At 41.2% G+C, this 23,600-nt stretch overlaps 2 protein-coding genes across 3 annotated transcripts in view; one reads left to right on the forward strand and one right to left on the reverse strand.

Annotated features, from left to right (window-relative positions):
• arhgap29a (Rho GTPase activating protein 29a) overlaps nt 1-13,540 on the reverse strand; it is a 31,122-nt gene extending 17,582 nt beyond the window's left edge. Inside the window, exons 1-2 of the mRNA XM_087846009.1 lie at nt 13,293-13,540; nt 11,689-12,088 (exon numbers count right to left, since the gene is read on the reverse strand). Coding sequence (XP_087702135.1) covers nt 11,689-11,962 — 274 coding nt within the window. The 5' untranslated portion in view covers nt 11,963-12,088; nt 13,293-13,540. The remainder of the gene's footprint in view (nt 1-11,688; nt 12,089-13,292) is intronic.
• A 3,897-nt stretch (nt 13,541-17,437) lies between these two features.
• prkdc (protein kinase, DNA-activated, catalytic subunit) overlaps nt 17,438-23,600 on the forward strand; it is a 33,609-nt gene continuing 27,446 nt past the window's right edge. For both annotated transcript variants that reach the window (XM_087846010.1, XM_087846011.1), the window contains exons 1-20: nt 17,438-17,738; nt 18,452-18,528; nt 18,608-18,712; nt 18,889-18,963; nt 19,152-19,260; nt 19,371-19,483; nt 19,607-19,706; nt 19,778-19,833; nt 19,910-19,940; nt 20,019-20,176; nt 20,321-20,467; nt 20,747-20,911; nt 21,004-21,172; nt 21,302-21,351; nt 21,467-21,583; nt 21,926-22,075; nt 22,256-22,365; nt 22,618-22,777; nt 22,976-23,062; nt 23,198-23,317. In XM_087846010.1, coding sequence (XP_087702136.1) covers nt 17,576-17,738; nt 18,452-18,528; nt 18,608-18,712; nt 18,889-18,963; nt 19,152-19,260; nt 19,371-19,483; nt 19,607-19,706; nt 19,778-19,833; nt 19,910-19,940; nt 20,019-20,176; nt 20,321-20,467; nt 20,747-20,911; nt 21,004-21,172; nt 21,302-21,351; nt 21,467-21,583; nt 21,926-22,075; nt 22,256-22,365; nt 22,618-22,777; nt 22,976-23,062; nt 23,198-23,317 — 2,262 coding nt within the window. In that variant the 5' untranslated portion in view covers nt 17,438-17,575. The remainder of the gene's footprint in view (nt 17,739-18,451; nt 18,529-18,607; nt 18,713-18,888; nt 18,964-19,151; nt 19,261-19,370; nt 19,484-19,606; nt 19,707-19,777; nt 19,834-19,909; nt 19,941-20,018; nt 20,177-20,320; nt 20,468-20,746; nt 20,912-21,003; nt 21,173-21,301; nt 21,352-21,466; nt 21,584-21,925; nt 22,076-22,255; nt 22,366-22,617; nt 22,778-22,975; nt 23,063-23,197; nt 23,318-23,600) is intronic.

The following is a 23,600-nucleotide window of genomic DNA, read 5'->3' on the forward strand; positions in this document are numbered from 1 at the left end:
AACATGTGATATATGCAATCAACCATTTCAATTGACAGAACTGACATATTATACAGCCAGTGGATTATCCATTAGCCTTGTTAACCTTTCACCAGTAAGAAAAGAGATCATTGGCAGTGTTGCTTCGTCTCAATGATGACAGGTCATATGCTACATGATACTGTAGAAGCTGGAAAATTACAGGTTTCCAAGGTGCCATTTTATGCTATGAACTGTGTCTGCAGGCCCACTGTGTTTCCAAACAGAAGTGTATCAAACAAAATGGTATCACGTTTTATAAACCCTGAACAGATTAGTCCTAGGACCCACCAATTTACATACTGGTGACAAGATAACTATGTGCCGCCATTCCAGGTTTGAGTTCTCCTAGTAGCCTGTCCTGGCGACCGCACCATAAAGTGGAGGACGGCAGAAACGCAACACACGAACCCAACTGCTATGCGCATAAATAAACAAGACCTACTATGGTCTTTTAGCAATCATCAGCCATCCAGCGAGCGAACCAAAGAAAACACGGCATCTCAGGTATGTGGTTCTCTGTACTGCACGTGACTTTACAAACAGTGAGTCACAGCCATTAACAAGGGGACAAAATGCACTCTGTTATCATCTAACCTTGAAAACGTGCTCTCGGCTTAGTCAGAGTGAGATCATGAATAGCGCAATGCATTAACTAAGGTAGTTAAGGCTGAGGGTTTTTTTGCTACTTATTGGTAACATACAGTGGAGTGTGACCAGACTGCTGACACAACATGCATGGGTGGCTTTCTTAGAAATAACCAGTACAAGAGGGTAGGCACATCTCCCTCTGTTCCCTCACTCATGCAAACACAATATACACACATACTCACATAATTACACTTGTGATCTAGATATGCTGAGTCCTAAACTATAATCACACTAAATACACAGGAGGCTGTTTGGGAGGTTGTTTTGATTTCATGTTTTAAATGTCATATGACTTCACTTTAATAGTTGTTTCCAGGTCACATATCTTTGCAGCCAATAACAGGTTAAACGAAAACACACACACAAACAAACATAGACACACACACACACACACACACAAAAGACACAGTCGGTCAAAGCCGCATTTTGTGCTGACGATCACCCCTGGATTACCCTTCATGGAAATGGGGATCAGGAAGACTTTAGCTGTCTCCCGTTTTTTCTTTTATTCGTTAGCTCTCTCTTTTGGAGTGGGACAAATAGTTCCGCCAGTGGGGCTAATAATGCTAGGTCTTTGTGGCCACCGTGACAATACTAGCTGAGGCCTGAAATGTAAATCCAGCCGACTGACCAGTCTGTAACAACCTCACAGTGATCAACAGTTCAGGTAAAACATTTTGAACAGAACAGCTCTGACATGTAAAATGTCTATATATTCTGCTGCTTTACTGGGAACTTTATGTCCAGCCGACTAGACTGTTGAGAAATATCATCAACAAGCGGCAACTCAAACCAATTAACCAGCAAAAGATTGCCTAAAATGTGTGGAAATAACTAAATAAGCAACTCATTACCAAAAACTACTTCATGAGGGGAGAAGCTCAATCACAACACTGTTTCACTACCACAGTGAGATGGTAGTCCATGCCAACATGCTTGCTCCTTCTATTTTGCCAAAAGCTTCTCCACAGGACCTGGAATCCCATCTTTATCCATAGCAACCATCTTCATCAATCATCAGATGCCATGTGCAGCTCCTTCCAGTGCCGAAGACCTGGTGGGTTTTGAGGGCATAAGCCTCTAGTCTTTTTGTTTCAGCTGCCCAGCTCCACACGAGGCAGCAAAAGGAGCCAGTGGTGAACTTCTGGCACAACCAGACATCATAATAAGACTTAGTTCTGCTGTACAAAACTTGACAAACGTTGTTTTGTAATGGTCCAGCAACTACTCTGTTATTTTTTACTGTTATTTTAGTATTTTTGAATGTAGATTTTTGCCATTTTTATCCCTGGTGCTAGGGTTTTCCCACAACCTCTTTCTGTCACTATCTTATATGATAAGGGTCAACGTTTACAACAAGCTGCTTCAACCCTTGAGCCCTTAATGGGTCCTGGTCAGTTTAGATCCCATTTATGGACATTATCCTTTGAAAGACAACATACACACAATGGACTAAATCATCCCCACAGAGGCAAGATACCCTATTCATCTACCAAGTAACTGGATACCGAATCCTGAAAGCATCAAGCTTGGGGAGCCTAAAGGTTTATTAAGGACAAGCCTAAAATCATGAATGCCCACAAGACAGAGGGTCTTCCTTTGCAAAGCTCCATGGGCTTCAATCGTCAATGGCGGCTGTGTGGCCTATTGGAAAAACCTAAATAGAGGCTAATTAGCAAGACATTATGGCTGCATCCACCAGCCCAGCATGACACAGGATAATGTACAGAGACTGATTATTTAACCCCTAAACTGCCTTTCTGGCTGGGACACAAAGAAAGAACTGGTTCCCACTGCAGAGTGCCTTTAAAAAAAACATAATGGCAGAGGTATTGACAGTGCAGCGATGGAAGACGTTTCAATTTGCAAATAGTTGAAGGATTTCTGAACACAGGCAAAAAAAATAAACATGCCTCTGGGAAGATCATTCTGTTTTCCCCTGGGAAATCTAAGGACTCTGGAGTGAGGACTTGTTTGAGTACCAAAAATTCCCCATTGTCCCTGGGGCAAATGGCAAACAAGTGGGACTGGTCACCTCATGGGCCTGCTACATGAAGCATTTATGGAACATAAATCACAACAAAGGCTTTCCACAGGAAAGAAGGAGAGGAGTTTGTGCTTATCTTTGTCCAAGTGTGACAGTTAGCAGAGGAAAGATTGTAAGGAGTAGTAGGGGAGGAGTTTTAGTTTGATGGGAGCCAGAAAAAAAAAAGGGGGGGGGGGGGGGTTGTGTGTTATTTGGGGTAGTACTCTTACTGGGGATTTGTCCACAATTTACCCCAGCACCCCACATCCCTGCTTCAGAGGGGGTTATGAGGGAGGGAGTGAGTGAGAGACATTCCTGGGCATAATAAGCCCTGGTGAATGAAGGCTGCAGAGGGATCAGACTCTGATCCTGATGAGAAGGAGGCCGCAGATCAGGAGCTGCTCAGAGGCTGCCAGCAACGCATTGCCAGGTTTTTACTTCATTAGCGTCATGGAAACCCAACATTCCAGCCTCTTGTTTGGGAGCGCGGACGGGAGTTGCGGGAGTGAGGAGTGGAGGGGGATCCATAATGAAAACATTGTCAGATCGCTCACCACTGAGATGACACGTCAACACCAAAACACTGTGGAGCAGATGCTCTCTTGACACCTTCACGTGATGGACTTCAAGATTTAACATTAAGTTTAGGATGCATTCTTCCATTTGATAAGATTCGTGGTTGGTTTAGGCTACGCAGTATGCAGGAAAAACATGTGGCACATCAGTGAAGCAGTGATGTGCACAGGAATTATTTGCCCTAGTTGTGTCTGTTTGGTTCTCAGAACAAAAAAGGATTTAAAATGAACACACAAAAGACAAAAAAACATATTAAACTTAGACTAAATAAAAAAAATAAACCTACTTCACGTTACCCGCAATAAAAGAACAACCATATAATAAAACTAGCCGCTTTTGTTGCAACCCCAATGTCTTTGCTTGATGTGGACCACATGCCAGCTTTCACTTTTTGGGCCTTCAATGATTCGACTCTTTGAGGCACAAAACTTCCACTTGGGTCTGACACAATATGACTTGGCAACATTCCTTTTGCTGCGACCCTAGCTATGCTCATTCATGCATTGCAAATCATGGGAGCAATGTATTATTTATGCTTCAAAACATTTGAGAGGACAGAGGCTGCGCATTGCCACAAAACGAGTGTGAAATCGCTAAACGTGTCACGACCGGGTCTGCGCCGCTCCGATCAGATGGAAGCAGCTCAAGGCAGAGGGGGCTAAATAATATGTTGGACAGGCAACCCATGACTAATGTCAATCAAAACCTCTCCATGTGTCCCATTGAATTAGACCGCAGCAGGACATTCCTTTGACTCACCCCCTAAATAACCAGCTGGCACTTTGGAGTGGCAGTAACTTGAGCATTCATCAAAAGCTACGGTAAGATTTGCTAAGCATAGTTTGACCCTTAGGTCTAATAATCAATCACTGTCTGACTTAATAACCTTTTTATTGTAAAGGAGTCATATTTAATTGGCAAGAGTGAAATGCCACTTTCTACCACCTCTCTCACTTACAGGCAAAAACGACCTCACCGCCATTTCAAACTATTTGCGCGACTATAAGGCAATCCTGCGAAATAGGTCCACTTAACCTTTAACACTCTGCCAGGTCACTGCAATGGGTGGCCTATAGATCCCCTCGATATCCCCCCTCCCCATCAAACTTCCTGTGGTCAGCGGCCGTGTTCCACCTCTGTCGACAGACCACCGGCAGCCTGCTCTGTGGATTAGCAGATTACACTCAGCTGGTTAAAAAAGGCAGGGGAACATTGCCTACATTTCTATGCTCATGCCAAACCATTCCCTGTTGCTTTACCTTTGAAGCCATTTTCCCATGGCTGCATGCACAAAGAGCTGGCATTCAAGAAAAGAAAAAAAATACCCTTAGGCTAGACACGCAGCACCTTCTACCCAGGTAGGGGGCTTTTTTTGTCCCCACTCTGCTGGGAATTGCCTTTTTCAAGCTTGTTAGCAGTTAACAAAATAACTAAGAAAACGTGCCATCATGTTAACAGAGAAGAACAAGCTATAACCATATATTAATAACAATTACAGAAATCCAATAACATGTTAAGACAGGTGAAAAATCCCAAGATGTGTTTCTCTTATGACACATTTACCCGTCAGATATTTCCCTCTTTAATCCTTTGAATAGAAATGAGATGCCCAGTAGAGTGAAGAATTTGTTTTCATCCTCTTTCATTTCTATTTGGAGCCGTCTGTCACAGACGAAAGACAGGCGACCTTTCTCTCTAGATATCCCCCCAGATCACCACCCTGCCGCTGTCGCCCACTGTGGACGCAAAGCCCTGAAGGCTGGCATTCCAACTATGCTTTTTTTTTTTTAAAAAAAAGAGAAACTTCAAATATCCCCACAGTGCAACCTCTAGTTTGCAGCCAAGCAGGCCAGGCATTAGACTGAAGAGAGTACGGGCAAAGGAAAAGCTGCAGGACAGAGTTGGGAGAGCTGTCCAACAAGTGCACAGATGGGCCCCTTTAGTACACCTGTCAAGGGGCAGAATTGGGTGGTGAGGAGGCTGAGGTTGGGGGCAAACACTGCACTGAGAACAAGAGCACACTGTTTAGCTTTACTAGCATTCTAATCCTGGGAGAATGGGCTTTGTGGGCTAAAAAGCTTTAAAAAGACCCTCAAAACACAGTTACTTTCATAACTGTCAAGGCATTTAATTGACTGAAACAGTACATTTCAGTCAATAAAAAACATTCAAGAATTCCACGTTTTGTGAACTTAGCACACTGCAAAGGGTCGACTTCAGGGACATTCATTGCTTTGTATAGCTCCAACTTGAACTACACCGAATATAAAAAAGGAATCTGGGAAAACCATACCAAGCATTTTAACTGAGCACAATGCACTGTTTTGTTTCTTGCAATTAACAGTGTGAGCAGACTCAGAACGTGCACAGGAGCGAAGGCATTCTGGTCTCTAGAGCCAGTGCTAATCTGCCACCCTTCTGTAAAAGCTTTCAAAGTTATAAACCAAGGAGTTTTCTGTTATGTTAGTCATGATCTATTTCTGTTCTATCAAATGACTGGGAAGGTAATGGTTTAATTGTTGTGCTTATAATTCAATGAATGCACACCCATCAGCTTTGTTGGCAGGTAACAACAGAGCTATGAGCTGTAAACAGCGTGGGGTTGGTCCAGTCACATGCAAGCATGCACCAAGGTTAGGGTTAGCCCTGCGACAGACCAGCAACCTGTCCAAGGTGTACCCCACCTGAGATAGGCTCCAGCCCCCTGCAACCCTGAACTGGATAAGCACCATCATGCACCGTCAGCACTAATTTGGATATCCACGTTTAATGGATGAATAATTTGCACCATAGAGTCTGGATGTCAAATAAATGCTACAAGTTATAAATCTATTGCAGAGGATAAATAATGGGGTTGCATAGTCTCAGTAAATCTTCAGCCTTCAAGTTTAATTAAAAGAGGCAAAAGAAAGTCTTACACAGACAAAGAGGCCTTTAATAAATCTATTATCGGTATTCTGCGTAATATTAATAAGAATAACATGACACTGCTATATGCCTGTTTTTCACACACATAGAAAACATATTTATAAAAGCCATCTTCAGTATCCATTTTTTTATATGGGCAAAAACCTTCTACTGTATATATGAAAGAATACCCAAGGGCTGATTCTCTCAAGTACATTCCCTCTTCAGCTCCCACAGTCTATCTAAACCTCTCGTGTCCAGTGTGGGAATCCTGGAGCTTTATCTCGGTGTGTGGCAGACATCGACAGCCTCCTGGAACAAAGCTGCTCCCACAACAACAGTGCCCTTAAGTGTAAATCTTTCTGGAGCTTCCTAGGGTTCCAACTTGAAAACAACTTACAAATCTTCAAGTCATGTTGGACTATCAAAGTCAACAAGTCTGCATGGCTTTGCCACCTGTATACAGCCTGGCTTCAGTGTACACATTGTTGTTGCCAAAAGATAGATAGTCAGCTCAGTGCGCTCTGTACAGGGTGCATCATTACATGTTTTGTTCCCCCAGTCAGAGAGGATAAATTGAACTGCCATATGTCACAAGACTCTGTACTTTAATCCTAGGGAGGGAGGGAGAACAATCCAAAAATCTATCCAACTCTAGCCCATCAACTAATACCAAGACAATAGCTGTGCTTTTAAACAAGGATCCCCCAGAACAATTAAGCTAATGTAATAAATCCAGTTAGGAGGCTTAATTTACAAGATAAGTGTCCAGCATGATTAAATCGAGATCCCAGGAATCCCAAACCTTGAATGTAAGTACATATTGGGGAGACTTATTATCTTGTGCTCAGAATAATTTACAGCAGCTTTAAATACAGGCACAGTAAAAGAACCATAAAAGGAACTTTTTGGAGGCAAGAAGAAGCTTGCACGCATTACAGTGGATCCCAGACCCAGAGGGAGAGACTGTCTAAACACAGCATAGCTGCGGCCATTAAGAAAGTCTGGAACGGTTAGTGAAAAGCACAAGAAGGGCTAATTTTAGGCTGGTATTTCACAAGGGGTGATTTGGAATACAAATTACGAAAATAGCATTAGGGCTTTCTCTGAGGACCCAGATCAGAATCACTTTCCCACAAAGCCTTTTCAGCATGGTAGGATATTCGGCTGGCTTTCAAAAAAAAAGGCACAAAAATAAAAAGACGGGCACTTACGTTATGACATGTGGGAAAATATTTTCACTTCAAAAAAAATTTCAAAAACAGTCCAAAACGCCAATATGCAACTTGATAAACTTACATTACCCATGAATGAACCAGCTGAACCAATTTTTATTTTCAAGGTGTATTACAGGATGCCGTTACACATTACTCAACACCTGCAGGTCATTTTTAGAAGCCACCTGTTAATCATTAAAATCCAGAACAACACAATCTAAACCTCCGAAAACCCACACTGATTAACAGAGGACACCTACGACTCTACGGCTGAATTAAAGAGGGCAGCCATACGAGTCATCCATTCCCCCTGACAGATTGTAACCGTGACAAATGATGACGAAGCTGTAATAAAACCCACTTTTTATGTACGTGTACTGCACCGCAGGCATTCCCAGAAAGAATGATGGGGACTGTGCAATATTTGACAATCACAGAGCTGCTGAGGGCACGGGCTTTGGACACATCAGCATTCACGTGCTGCACTGAAATCTCACTTCATTTATAATGCATGATTAAAGACTTGGCTTTAAACCCCATTGTGGCCCACTTTGTCAGCATGTAATTCAAGAGATTCGCTAAACAAGTGTGTGTGGTTTGTTCTACAGCAATGTAGGGTACATGTAACATGAGTGTAGGACACGCACAATGAACTAAGCAGTGCTGTGGATGCAGATCTGAGTTTAAGATTTTCTATGTGAAGTTGCGTGTTTATAGTAGTCACAATATATCAGCAGTCCACAAAAGCAGTCCATAGAAAAATACAGGGTGTCAAATTAAGGCAGAAACAGGGAACAGATATTTGACCGACAGGGAAACGCCCTGACACCGATGCAGGGAATCTATGAAACACCACATTAGCTGCTGTTAATGCCTTGTTACAGCATGGTAATCTGGTTAAAACTGTTCTGTTCAAAGACTGACCAGACAACTAGAAAAGCATCAGAATTACACGATTTACTCATTGTGCTCGGGTCTTTTCCCTGGTTTTTCTTATTCATCTCCTCCCTGAAAAAACCTGCTGGTTTTACACAGCAACAGCACAACTACATTGAAAAAGCTAAAATCAAAGCTGTCTGTATGCAGACAGACTGCTTGTTTAGTCTGCCACCATCTTTAAATTCAGCGGATTTGTAAAGTAGTTAAGCCGACAGCAGCTGTCCACATCTCTCATTCTATCAGCAACACCTGCGATGTGCAGGAATGAGGCTAAATTGAACATTTTAAAGCTTTTGTTGCTATTTAGCTTCTGCGCTTACAACATAAAATATAAGTCTATTAACAAACCATATTATAGTCTTAAATATTACACTAACCGGCTTTATTATGGTTGAGTGAAAACACAAAACTGGCCAGTAAATGTCTGAATGACCTACACTGAATGGATTGCTTAGTGTTGCAGTTTTCCTTATTGTGCAGCTGACACGTGAAATTGGCCACGATCCTCCTCGGTACTCGGAGCACAACAACAGCGATGGCACACCTATCGTATCAGGACAGGCACTCCCTCACCTCTAAAATAGACGATGAGAAGCGACAGTCTGTTGCTTGGAGTTTGTTATTTGTTGTAAGAAGACACATTAGGGGCTAAATAGTCACTTGACAAATAATATGATGGAAAGACCCTACTTACAGCTGTACGCAAATGCCATGAGGGCAAACTCCACAGCTCATCTGCAAAACAATATGTCAAAATAACAATCCCCTCCATCCAATTACTAACAAGTCTTTCACAAGCAACCACTGGACAAAGTCACGCCCCCAAAAATATCTGTCACACTGTGAATATGACATGTTGTCAACATTGACCCAACAGCAATCCAGGAGGATAAACAGATTTCTCTTAGCAAAAGACAATTCAGACATGCGTCACTGACCCACAACTCAAGAGGCACTAAGTACTAATCACCATTTATGGTTGATGTGCACTGCCAGAAAAATAAAACACAGGCTGAGAAAAGCCCCTGTGGGATCAGTCCTGCGGTCAGCAGCTATTCTGGACTTGGGAAAGAATCGTTTCTGCAAAAAGTTGCCAGTTAGCAGAAGCATGATAGTCTGGAGATACCTCCTGGGACAATGAGTGTCAGACTCACATCAGTGACTGTGAATACAGGCAGTGTTACAGGCTACAGGGGCTCTGAGCTGACTGTCGCTCGTCACTTTGTGTTGTTAAAAAAAAAAAAAAGGAGGGTTTCAGCAAGCGCTGGGGGTAATGAGAGGTTGCCTCTATTGTGAAGCACCACAGAAACAATATGGCCATAAATTTTGGGGGTGGGGTGGGAGGAGGAGGCCTTGGGGTGTTAAATCAAACCCAATCCGAGGACAAGTCAGCGACTTCCAACAATCTGTTAGCACACTCCCTTAATGCCCTGAAGCCCTAAACCTTAACAATGACACGATAAGCAAAAGCCACCCTGATACAATCAAGATAAAGACTTATTTCCTGAATCAGTACATATTGCCAAGTTTGGTAGCCTCTCTGTAAGACCCTGCCCCGTGCTTGCATGAGTTCACGATGTAACAATCAGCCTTTAAACATTACTTCTAACTCTACCTTTTGCTTAAGCCGCGATTTACTTTTTTGCCACTTCCCCCAGTAGCGGGCAGATCCATTTTCTGCATCATAATCTGCCCCGTTTTCCCCAAATCTGCCCTTTCCTGTACTTAGCCAAAATAAGCCTTTTAATGGGGATACCCACAAGCTTTGCAATCACGTGTTGGAATCTCAACGACTACACTGGCATGACGGAGCCTGTGCTTACTAGACCTGTAAATGATGTGCAGTTACATAGGCAACGACTGTAATTAGCATTAGGAGACAAACAGAGATTACAAACCGGTTTCTTAACCCTAGTAACCAAAGGCAAAAATATCTACAATGACAGCTATGCAACCGTGATCCACAGCGAGAACCTGCGCTAGCACTCTATATATTGACTTTGATATATTAAATCTGCTATTAAACTAAATGAAAACACAACTGTCTGTTGATTACACTCGACCAAGTCGTTAATCATAGAAAATGTGACGCGGTAAAGGCTTCAAGGTATATTTCCTAAATAAAGTCTCTTCCTGCCCCCATAAAACTGGAGACGTCAGTCGCTCGCACATGATGATTTACTGCTTTGATCTGCAGCGTGCTGACGGGTCGGTGAAAAGTCTCTCAAGCTGCCCAGCCGGGTCAAGCACCTTTGCTGACCTTTGCTGAAAAAAAAAACAAAAAAACCACTGGGATTCCTTTTTCCTAAAGCTTGAGTGTCATGGCAGTGCTAATGGAGGGAAAAGGGGACAGCCCCACCACCATATGTACCTTGACCTCATCTTATTAAGACCTGGGGATTAACAAATCTGGGTCTCATCCAAAAGCTAATGCACAACGTACCAAAGCAGGAATGGCGTAAACCTCAGTCCAGACCTTACTTCCCTGTAGTTTGGTAATTGTCTAAAGGAAACGCATTAATAAATGGTTTAGTATTCCATCTAAATTCCTTACTGTCAATATAGCCCAGCTGGAATGCTGCTGCTGTTGTTCTGGGGAGGTTTGTATCACGTTTAAAACAGATCAGAGCGGTGCCAACTTTTTATTCAATTCTAAATGTGTATTTTGTCTGAGACCAATTAAGACACATTATTTTCTACTTTACAGGAAAGATAAGAGCCATAGTGAAAGTGAGATAAGGCAGGTTCACTGACTGTGCAGTCAAGGCCGGGACATGACAAAAACAGGTAAATAGGGTCCGGACTGTGTCCTCTGCGGTGACAGCAAAAGTATGTGCACAAGAGCGGCTACATTCAGCAATAAATCGCCGTTCCAACACTACTCAGCACTTCTGTGTTGTGAGAAGCCCGGCGTTTAAAGACCAATCAAGTGTTTTGGTTTTTTTATGACTGAAACAGAATAATAAAAAAAGCAGAGGAGGTGTGCAGTGTTTAGTTAAGAAACAGGCAAACACGCTACGTCATTGCTAATACGTGGAAGTAGTCATTGGTGTAATTTATTGAAAAAGCCCACATCCACAGCAGGTACACTGTTGTGGAAACAAACCACTCACAGTTACCCCCAACGACACTTTCATAACAGCAGACAGAGTCCAGATTAAGTGAGCCTTCTGGTGCGTGTACACCTAATATGGTAACTAATGTGGTAATAATAACTGAACTGTTCGTTATTATCTATTGTTTAGTCAGGAGAGTGTTTGTGTCACTTTTAATCAGCTGTAGATTTTCCCCTTCCTTTTTTAAAGGTGGTGGCACATGTGCCGTGATGATTGCATTCTCTTGTTTCTAACATACCTTTGGAGTTGAACACCTCTTTGAGTTGCAGAAGCACGTCAGCAAACTTGCGCACGTCACTGACCAGCTGCATGATGTAGTTTGGGTCGGAGGCGAGGACATCTGGGTTGTCCGAGCTCACCGAACCGCTCTTGGAGGCTCTGGCAGGTCCTGCTGAACTCATGCTGGAGCTGGAGAGTCGGGAAATGCCCAGAGAGAGTTTGGTTCCACCACCACCACCACCACCACCGCCCGATCCTCCGCCAGAACTTTGGCGCAGCATGGCAGCAAGCATGCCTTTATGGTCCAGTGGCCCTCGGGCCTGATGCCTGGTGTCCTTCAGATCAGCTCTGTTCTCAAACTAAAAACAGCACCCCAGCAGGGATGAAGAACACTCCACAGAGAGAGAAGGTGTCTAATCCTGAAACAAGAAATTACAATAAGATGACATTACAAAGCTTTTCCACAACTTCAATACAACCACATGCGAAATCAGGGAGGACATAAACTTTTGACAGCAACATGTACAACAAGACTGTTTTTCATCCAGCTTTGCCACTGCTAGAAATCTTTTACTGATAATCAGCATACTCAGAAATCATATCAGGCATTTGTTGATACTCAACAGGTGGATTTCCCACGTTTTCTATGGCACTGGCAATCGTGACAGTCTGCAGTGAGCATGAAATGGTCAGTATGTACAGTTCACAAGCAGTGTGGTGCTTTGAACAATGTGGAAAACTGCTGTGATGTGAATTCATCGAAATAATCTGCATTTTCACGCAGTAATTATTTAATTTACAATATTTACAGCACAGAACATTATGTGACAGAGACCACCAAACCACAGATTACTACTGCTACTACTACAATGTACTGACTAGTGTAGCGTTTCTGCACGTTTGGCGCATTAACCACATTCAACACAGCAGTCATGAAATGTTAACGTTCAAATCTGTAGCTGTAATGTTATATGCAGCCCTGTGTATAGTATTATGAATCTAAAAGGGGGGGGGGGGGGGGTGATCATCGTGTGTACTTTTATACATTTGAAATTTAAGCCGCTACTCATGTCAGAGTGGCCCCATCACGTCTACACGCAGATCAAGAACAGCATGATGTTTCAAGTTAATTTTAAACAGCGGGGCGATTTTTCTCTTGTTGCTAACTTAAATAAAGGCCAGATTTAATCCTCGTTAAAGTCAGTGAAACATTATGACAGAGTGGGTAATTCGGCGTCCATAAATCTAAACTAGCAACACTCTGATCATAAAATCTCATCTTTTGCTGCCTTCTCCGAGCCAGCCCGCGGCCACCATTTGAGTTTAGCTGAGCAGAAAAGTGAAGTTCAGCATAAACTCATTCATCTTTCGTGTGTTTAACAAGCGCCGAAGTGGTAAAGAGACCACTCCGTGTTTGTGTCGTAAAGTTCGTTATCCAACAATAAAGTAAAAAAAAAGATAAGCACGAAGTTCGCGTGCATCTAAATAAAAGAAGTGCGACTTAACCCGCACTTTTTATTCACTTCTCTATCCTATTTTGTTAGCTTGAAGCATTTACCAGCACACATATTCTACAGTACAAACTCAAAAAAAAGTTCTAATCTATCAAATAAAATCACATACCTGCCGTTAGGTCCTGAAACATTGCAGCCCGAAAAATCCTGAAGCGAAAAAGTGTCCGATGGGCAGCATTAACAACACATAAATTAATCCACAGACACCGCTCTGTCCTTATCTTCACAGCTGTGTCCCAAACCCTCCGGTGTCCGCCTCAGCTCCTCCGTGTTCCGTCAGCTCTTCTCTCCATGTGATGTAAACTGGAGCTCGGTTGGGGTGTGTGTGTGTAGTGTGTGTGTGACCTCACTGGCATTTTTGTGGTCTCTCCCTTAACAACAGGTGTCTGGAGTTTTAAAGTGGAAAGCACACCAAACTAGAAGGCTGAACCTTCCGGTCATTCCTTTCAAAATAAAGGCGTAACTTCAAACGCCATATGTTCTATTCTTGTTTTATAAAAACTGCCACCGCTAGGGGCGCTGTGATGCCGTCCAGGTATATGTCAGGGAGGTCTATTTAATGAGTGACTTCACCTGACTCAGGCTCAGGTGCTGCGCTGAATTTTTGTTTCTATTTTTATCAGAAAGCCTTGGGAAGAAGTAAGTTAAGTATTAAATTGAAGGTAAACAGTGTATAAATAATACTTTTTACCAGTTATGACTTTAAATGATAAATAGTTTGGACATTATAATAACAGTATGGTGATTTTAACATCATGATCACTTTGCCGTTACAAAACATGTAACAAGGTGCCTGGTGCTAAGCTCTCAGAAAAGCAGGAGTGATTAAACCTTTATTCTGAAAATAAAACGGTATCTATTCCAATTTATTTGACATTTTCTGACAAAACTATTTTTGAAATGCCATTCATAGGTCACTGGTTCTAAAATAAAGTAAACACTGAGTATAAGTTAATTGACTCCTTTGCTGATTACTGTATATGGTGTATATACAGGCATGCAGGCAGGCAGCAAAGATTTCACTGACTTCGCCTGGATTGGTTATGTAAATGTACTTCTACAGCAAATCTGTATGGCAGACGCATTCGGTTTGCACTAGTTTCCCATTTGCAATTTGTTTTTCTTGGATCAGGACGTTTTTTGGACATGGGACATTCCTTTGGGAAAGGCACACCACTCTGTGTCCTTTTAAAGGAGAAGAATGAGTGGGAACTGTGCTTGCAGGACACGGACAAGCTTTCTAAACTAATGCCTGGTGACTTTTAAAATCAGTACCCAGATGATATTAATTATATATTTAAAAGTAATAACTGTTTTTTTTTTTGGAGGGGGGGTTAGTACAGCCTACCCATAAGGTCGATTGTCCCCATGAACTTGATAGTTGTTTAGATCTAATGACTCTGAATAGAAATGGGGCTGTTGGTGGATACATTTTGACTTTTACAAACTGCTCTTAGGTGCTGAGTCATTTGCGTCATGGATACTTGTTTTGCCCACATAAGATTTCCTACAAGGACAAATAATCATAGATCTCTAGATGAACATCCCTGGAAAATCTTTACACGTCAAGTCAGCTATCTGACAATATAAAGTAAGCCCTGCTTTTATTTCCCACAAACCAAACATTACTTTCATCTGTTAATCAAACGTTCTTACTTTGGATGTGCGTACGTTTCCGATGTATACAGTAAAACGGGACAGGAGAAAAATAAAGCTTATCAGCACTGAAAACATCCTTCACAGTTATATTTTACATATGACTGAATGAATTATATGTACTTGTGCTTGCAGTGGGATGCCGACTGGTCTACCAAATGGTCCTGAGAGTCATTGCCTTTTTTCACACCTTGGCTCAGGTGATGTCTCAGATGATAAATAACAGGTCAACAACCCTCAAGTCCCCTCCCAAGGGGGACAAGGGGACTTGTGTGTTGGTCCACATTCAATAAATCTGAATTTGTGGAGGGAAAATACAACAGTTGGGGTTTAGAAGAGCCACAATACTGTGAAATCAGTCTGTGTTTGGCTGCATGTGTATGGATGTGAGTCTCCTGTGTTACGTGGTATGACATACAATAAAAGTAATGCAGTAATAGCCCAGGCCTGAGTGTCAATACTGTATGTGTGTTAAAGAATAAAAAGCTTCAAATGACAGCATTGATTGTTTAAATAATGCTTATTGATACTCAGTGGCCATAAAGAAGGGCTCGACACACCCCTCTTTCATCCTGTCACTTGTATCAATGAGTGCTAAAGATAAAGAACAAAATAAGCTCTTAGCTTTTTTAATCTCTTGACACAAATGTAATGTGAGCACATGTGACTGACCAGGTTAGACGTCTACAGTGAGCCTTCAGGCTGACACAGACACTTTGATAATAACAGGGTCACTGGGGTGGGTTCCTGTTCTCCTCACTATGAAACACTCTCGCATTGTCTGTGGTTAATTTTTCACTCTGGTTATGGTCTATATAACTAAGCAGGTGTTGACGCGTCAACAGTAAGTCAGTTACTGAGTGACAGTCATACTGGATGGATGGATGCAGAGTGCAGTATTAATGCCGTCGCTCAGCTGGTCAGTAGCAAAATTCTTAGGAAACTAATCTGATCTGAGGTTGAATGATATTCTGATGCTGTGCAGTGGACAGAACATTTTTCTTACTGTTTCACTTGTTTTAAGCTCTCCGTCAGTAGATGATTGAAAAATCAGTTTCTCAGGTCACCTGCCTAGGGCCAATCACAAACCACAAGACCCACAGAGCCTTTGAGACAGTCAGGCACAGTGTGACCTCTGTGGCCCATAACAATATCAAACATCAGTTTCAAAAAAAGAAAGAAAAACCCCACCCTCGTGTCTCAAAAATGTGGAATGTTGCCACTTAAGCTAGTTGTTTTATGAGCGTTTTGCCAACACACACACACACACACACACTACTGATGGGTGTAATATCATTGGTATTCACTGCCCTCTAGTGGTGAAATTGAGGATCCCATTTAAATCCTGTGATACTTCTGCTGAATACTTTTACATGACATTTACCAGAATACATAATCATGATCAATATTTGTTCTCTGGTACACATATTTACTGAGTAAGTGTTTTTAATGTAAATTTGAGATATTTTCAATGCTAATTATTTACATTATAAACTCTGTAAAGTCAGAACTGATTTCTTTAGAGGTATCATTCTTGATGTTGTCTTTCCACTTTTGATTTGACCTCTACATTTCACCTTTAAAAACGATTTACTTTTCCTTGCTTGGTATCATTCTTTTCAGCACAACCTCACGTGTCTGAATTTACAGTCAAGTTTTACATTTTGACTTACTGTGTTAACACAATTGATCTGTTCTGCAATCAATAACATGCCACACAAATTATTTGTGCCACCCCAAAAAAAGAATTTGTCTTAAAGCAGAGAGTGCTTGCTAGCGCTGTCCTTAGACAGTAAACCTACGAAACTATTGAGGAAAAAACACGCCTACGTGGCCTATCAACACAATTTAAAAACTGGTATGTATCACCTTGTTGCTTTGTCATCTTAAAGTGGTCATGTGCTTGGCTTACCACGACTACTTTATTCTTCCTCAGTCAAACAGCAGCAGTCATGCGAATGTTTGACTGAGGTCTGTGGATATAAGAATATAAGTTAATAAGTTAAGAATATAAGTTGATTTTCCTGAAATGTATGTCTCTGTTTTCTGTCTAGTCCAAAGCAAACAGAACAGCATTAAAAAATGTTTAAAAAAAAGTATTTCAAGATAAATTCTTTACTAGTTAATTATGTAGAGCATATTGTGACCACTAGAGGCCAGTGTTTCGCGTATGACGTAGCGTTAAAGCAAACGCAATAATATCGGTACGTTTCCGGTAATCACTTCAAAGTAAACCCTAAGTGACGATTAAACGCGGTAATTCCAAGGTAGATATAAATAGAAAATAAAAATAGAAAAAATAATATATTTATACTTTTGTCGCTTTCCTAATATGCAAATATGTGTAGTATTTGATCCGGTAGAGACCTTAAAAACAAATCTTACAAAATTAAAATTTCACAAGTAGATGAATGAAACTACAGTGAAATTCTTCTCTAAATAGTAACGTCTGTTTAGAGTGTAATATTACCTCTGTCACTTTATAGGCATTAAATATACACTCGGTCACCCTGTGTACTATTTTTATTTTCGGGGCCTTTATTTTGAAACACACGCAGCTTACATGCTATTGTGATTCTTCCTGATGCGAAGGATTTGGGACTGAATGGCTGTGTGCTGACAGTCTGAAATGTTCAGTGTTTAGCTAGTTAGAAGAACACGTGTTCTCTGTTTGCGGGCTTACCAGATAAATCCACATCTATTATGCTAATGCTAGCTTAAGCCATCACTCCAGCTATGTCTTCCCACAGCAGCGCTGCAGGAGGAATCCAAGGGCTGCTTCTGAAACTTCACGAATCACTTTCGGACGAAGACACTAGAGCGGCAGCTTTAAAATCTCACGATATTATCGGTGATCTGGTACAGGAGTGCATGGTAACAGCAACCGAGAATGAACTCGGTAAGACAAACACTCCAGTAAACACTCGCTTTACTGTCCGTCACCAACCTCCCTTAACAATACGGCAATTTTATTTTTCTGGGGCTTCTGTTGCAGATCATCGTCAAATCTATTGAAAGATAAGGGTTTTGGGGTTTTTTTTAGATGGTACTGATGTGTTCGTCGTGCAGACAATATTAATTAGTAACATCGATAACTTTTTTTAATCAATCAATTTGGTGCAAGCTCTTCCGCCAAAACTGGTGGGTGGTAACGTTCAGTCGAAACACAACAAAGAAGAACACACGTGATTCTTTGATGATAAGGAAAGTTTCAAGGTGCATTACAGCTTAAATGCAAATGTTTATTGTTGAATAAATAATAGTAATAACGGTTTTAAATGTTATAAAAGCACAAAAAATCTGTAGTTTTGCAGCACAGATCAGAAGTCTGCAGGATGTCGATGTAACCACAGATTCCCTCCATTGCTCATTATTCCTCAGGGGTGCTTTAACTCTTTTGTTCCAACAGTACACAACACAGATCGCTAATATTACTAGAAAACAAGCGCAATGTTAAACCCTGGTCATCTGTCAGCATCCTACCAAAGTTTAACAACCATGTTTGTCCCAGTACCTGCTCTGTTGGTCTGCAGCAGAACATTTAAAATTGCACACATGAAAAAAGTACTAAGATTTCTTATTCCGTCTTTTTATCTTTTTTATGGCAACCAGCACTACAGACATCTTTATTGTTCTCGGAAGACTATGGGTTGCTTACCTTCCTCAAGAAGTCCCTGGCTTTGGATGAGGTGGGTTTCTCGAACTATAGCAAACAACTATGTAAGTAAGTGTTAAGTTCTCCTGTTGGCTGATATATCTGTTTTCCAGCTGCGGGACACTCGGATTGAAATCCTGGTCTTTTTGGAGAAGTTCTTGGACAAAGTCTCACCAACGCTCAAAGGTTGGGAAAAGACTTACGCCACTGACATAAGAGTAAGTATTCTTCTCCATTATTTATTTATTTATTTTACATGTCTTTATTGTGTGTGTTACATGGTAAAGACAGGGCTGTGACCGGTGAGAGGACAGGTATAACTACATCAGCACTGTTACTAGTACAGATTTGCTTTTATATGTGTAAATGTTTTGGTAATTCTGTGCCTTTTAAGGACACATGCATCATCGTGTACACAAAGGACAAAGGAGCCAAATGCAGGACCCCAGTGCTGGAGCTCCTTATTAAGGTTGGTTTCTAATTAGACTCCAGGAACTGCCCTCAGACCTGAGGAAGAGATCCATTAAAAACAGATTTTTAAATTCCTGTGATCTTGCAATGTTTGTTCTTTAATGGACTTTAGAATTTAAAAGATTTAAAACTGGACTTTTACTTTTGTTCTTCTTAAAGATCATCCTTGTTAATGTGTCTCATTAGGTTCTCCAAACTACAAAGGCTTCCAGTGTTGCTGCAAACTTTAGAATCACAAAAATATTTGACAAATATTACAGCGAGCTGTGTCAGAAGAGCAGACTGCCAGATTCAGGCGAGTGCCACTTTAATAAAAAAAAGGATGTAAAAAAAGTAAAAAAAAAGATGAAAAGGGTTTCGATTAATTTATTAATTTTTGATTATTATTTGTTACCTTTTTTATAGTCCTTGGAAAAGTCTATGAGTTGCTGGGAGTTCTTGCAGAAGTTCATCCCAGTGAGATGGTCAACAGCTCAGACAAACTCTACAGGGCTTACCTAGGAGAACTGAAAGATCAGGTACGGAGCATTCATACAGATGAATGATGGAAAAGTTGTGATTAACTAAATGCTAAAAGAAAAAAAAAAATACTGTCTGATGAGCATGACAGCACCAGCTGGTTTCATCTTTGTTTTTTGCAGATGACCTCTTCAACAAAGGAACCCAAGCTTTTAGTGGTTGCTGGATGTCTGAGAGGAATCACTGCCCTAATGGTCAACTTCACTAAAACCATGGAAGAAGGTCAGTACTCACCTGTTTCAGCTTAGATTCATAAGAACTATTTATTACTGGTAATTGTTCCTGATTTGCAGACCCAGCAACATCCAAGGAAATCTTTCAGTACACCTTAAAGTCAATCAGTCCCCAGGTAATTCAGAGAGTGCATTTTCATCAATATTTAAAATTTTTGTTATGTTTCTATAAACTTTATCTTTTTTATACAGATGGACATGACTCGATATGCAGTCACCTTTGGTAAGTCTTGTGATTTCTTGGCAAACTAATGATAAAACTTTTAAAAAGTAATCTTTCGTTGATCTGTTTCTTTAACAGCCGGCCTCAGGTTGCTCGCCAGACATGCCTCCCAGTTCAGCAGCTGCCTCATGGACCACTACAAACCTTTATTTGAAGTCATGTCCAAACTCTGTGGACACATCAATGGTGAAATGAAGAAGACGAGTTACTATGCACTTGAGGCCTTCCTCAAACAGGTGAAACACTTCAAGTCATAGCTGCAAAGGCACAGCCGGACTAACCTTGGATACACGCTAAATAAAATCAGTGGCATGTCTTTGCACATGCACGCTGAGGTTAAGAGTCTAAATATTTTGATGCTTTTTGTGATTATTTGTCAGGTTGCATTGTTGGTGGCTGACAATATCGAGGAGCATAAAACCAAGCTGAAGTTCTTCATGCAGAAGTTCTGCAGCATCATTAAGACCATGGACTCGACATACAAAGAGCTGTCGATTGCCATACGAGGCTATGGATTCTTTGCAGCTGTACGTCTGTCTCCTGCAAATCATTTGAGTAACAAGTAGATAAAGTCTGTCCATATGAATCAATTGTTGTAAACTAAAACAGATCTGTACATTGCTTTCAAATAGTCAGCTGTTCCCGGTTGTAGGGTATGCTTAAAGTGGACTTGTGTGCACCGAGGCCCAGTGTGAGATAGATATGGATTATTTTGAACTGTGAATCATGCAAAGCTACTCTGATGGAGTCCAAAACAATGTTGCTCGAAATGAGTGTTTCTTTTTTGTTTCTTTGTTTTATTATAGCCATGCAAGAAGGTTTGCCCCCAGGACGTAGACTTGATGTACACCGAGCTGATTCAGCGCTGTAAGCAGATGTACCTGACAGAGTCCGATGGGGAGGATGACAGCTTCTACCAGCTGCCCAGCTTTCTGGACTCGATAGCCAGTGTTCTTATTCACCTGGACAAGGTATATATTCTGTCGCAGTTTACTTTGACGTTAAGTTAAATAACAGCAAATAACATTGGACTGTAATCTCCTGTTTGTTTCGATGACCCCAGATTCCAGAGGTATATACACCACTGCTAGAGCGCCTCCTTGTGGTGCAGATCGACAGCTTCCCTCAGTACAGCGAGAGAATGCAGATTGCTTGCACCAGGTCCATCCTTAAGGTGCTTGTGGCCATCGCTTCTAAAGGACCCGTTCTATGGAGTTTCATTAGCTCTGTGGGTGAGTGGATCATGAGCACACTGGACCTGCTTCAAACACCCTTAACTCTTCATTAACTTCTGTTATTTATTTATGGCTGTTTAAATGCTTCACTGGAGGACAGGGCACTTATCTTTGCCTCTTTTTCAGTTCACCAAGGCTTGATCCGCGTCTGCTCAAAACCCCTCACGCTTTCTGAGGTCAGACTTTTCTTTTTACACAAATGTGTACAGTTTGTAATAACTTGAAGGCTTTTTTGGTTTGGAATTATTTCCTTATTGTTCTAATAAAGTTCATTTCTCCATCATCTTGCAGGACACATCGAGCAATTCCTCTGAGTCTTCTCAAGTTCGCACTGGGAAGTGGAAAGTTCCAGCTAGTCACGACTACCTTTCTCTGTATAAAAACCTTTTAGACTGCGATCGATTGAAGGTACATTTATGTTCTTACGTGCCTGTTAAAATGCATATTACACATTACATATTATTTAGCTGTGTAATCTTGAAACAGCATTTACATATCTATAGAAAAGTCTATGTTCTGCTGTTAAACTGCAAGGAGTCTTTAAAGTCAGTAGCTAATATTATGCAGACGTCCTTTGAAGGCCTCGTGTGTTCTCTGTTTTTAATATTCAGGTGTAGTTGATCCTGACATGTGTTCTATGTGCTCTCAATGGTTAAAAAAATGCTTTGTGGCTGGAAAATGTCATAAATGAAAAGCCATTTGGAAAGCAGCGCATTTTATTCACTTCCTCACTTGTGGCATCCTCTGCAGGATTCAGGTTTTTTGGATGGAGCGTTTGAAAGTCAGAATGCAGCTCTCGGGTCTTTGAGCCGTCTCCTGTATGACGAGTTGGTGAAGTCGATTCTGCGTATCGTGGAAAAACTGGACTTGTCAGTGCAAAAAGTAACAACAGGAGAGGAGGTAGGGTCTCACGCTAATGTTACGTTTTTATGTGTTTTTCTTCATTGACCCATACATGGGAGTTGGCAGATGCACAGAGTATTTTTATTAGCATCAGTTTAAACAGAGCACATTTAGTTTTTCAAAAGCGTTTCTGCTGGTTGACCTTCATCACCTGCCACTTATCTCTGTGTTGGCCAGGCTCCAGATGATGCAGCCCACATCCTGCCCTCGTCCGACCCCACTGCTCACCTGCTCCCCAATAAGGTCAAAGACTTCACCGCCTTTATCAATCTGGTGGACTTTTGCAGGTAACTGAGACAGAATTTTAACTTTCCACATTTTCCACATGGGAGCGGAACTGTGTGGGATTCTTTTTATCTTTGCTTTTCCCACTAGTGTAAATTTGGCCAAGTACAGCTGATCTATGCATTTTTTATGCCCCAGTTTCCACTGTCTTCCACCTTGGACACTGGTTTACATCACATTATAATATAAGAAACAGCCACCCACATTTTTTTTTCACAACTGGAGTGAAAACTTTTTTTCCCCTGCTTCCACAGTGAGTTGTTGCTGAATAAACACATGGAGTATTTTCACTCTTGGATGTATCCCCTAAGTCATGAGCTCATCCTCCACTCCATAAGAAATCCTCTTGTCAGTGGCTTTTACAAGCTGCTTTCTGTCACCATGAAAATTGCCAAGAGAATAAAGTACTACCAGGTAGGTTTTTTATTTTTGGGATATTTGAAAAATGAATTTTGCCAGCTGCTCATGAAACAAGAATATCAAGTTGTGTTTCATCATGTCTTATAAATCGAATAAATTTGTTTATCATTAAGATTCTATGTAGCCGCTTGTTCATCGTAAGTGTTTCCATTAAATACATAATAAATATAATACATATCTGCCTTTGAACAGGGAGTTGGACTGAGAAACACGACATCCCCCCAGAGTGACTCGGTGAAAACTGCTTGTTTTGCACTCTTCTCCAAGTTTGGAAAAGAGGTAGCTTCTCATTACAGCGCTTTTGCAGGAATGTTGTAAACATGCTTTCTGCTACTATAAAGTGAAATAGAGCTGTACTGTGGAATTTAAAGTGTATGTTTTTATGTATTTATGTCACTTTTTTTTTCTGGCTAGGTGTGTGTCAGAATGAAGCAGTACAAAGATGAGCTCCTGGCATCCTGCTTGACTTTTGTCCTCTCATTGCACCACAACATTGTAGCTCTGGACATCAAGGCCTATTGTCCTGCTCTTGAGGTGGGAGTCTTTTTTTTTTTTGCTCCATGATATATTTCTAATGATATATTTCTGTGCAAAAACGCTAATGTACACTAATGTTCAGCTGCAGTGATAGTTGAGAGGCTGTAGGAATATTCAGAACTAGCTTAATTACAAAATAAACAAATAACCAGTTGAGTATAAATCTCAACCCAGTGACATTTAACAGCAGGTGCCCAAGTAAGTGCAACTACAAGCAAAGTAGTTAGCAAGCTAGCTGTCAGGCAAGCGTTAGCTAAAATTTATCAGGTAAATTGGTTGC

The sequence above is a fragment of the Neolamprologus brichardi genome, chromosome 9, assembly GCF_056152115.1.
Source record: "Neolamprologus brichardi isolate AB-2024 chromosome 9, ASM5615211v1, whole genome shotgun sequence".
Lineage (NCBI taxonomy): Eukaryota > Metazoa > Chordata > Actinopteri > Cichliformes > Cichlidae > Neolamprologus > Neolamprologus brichardi.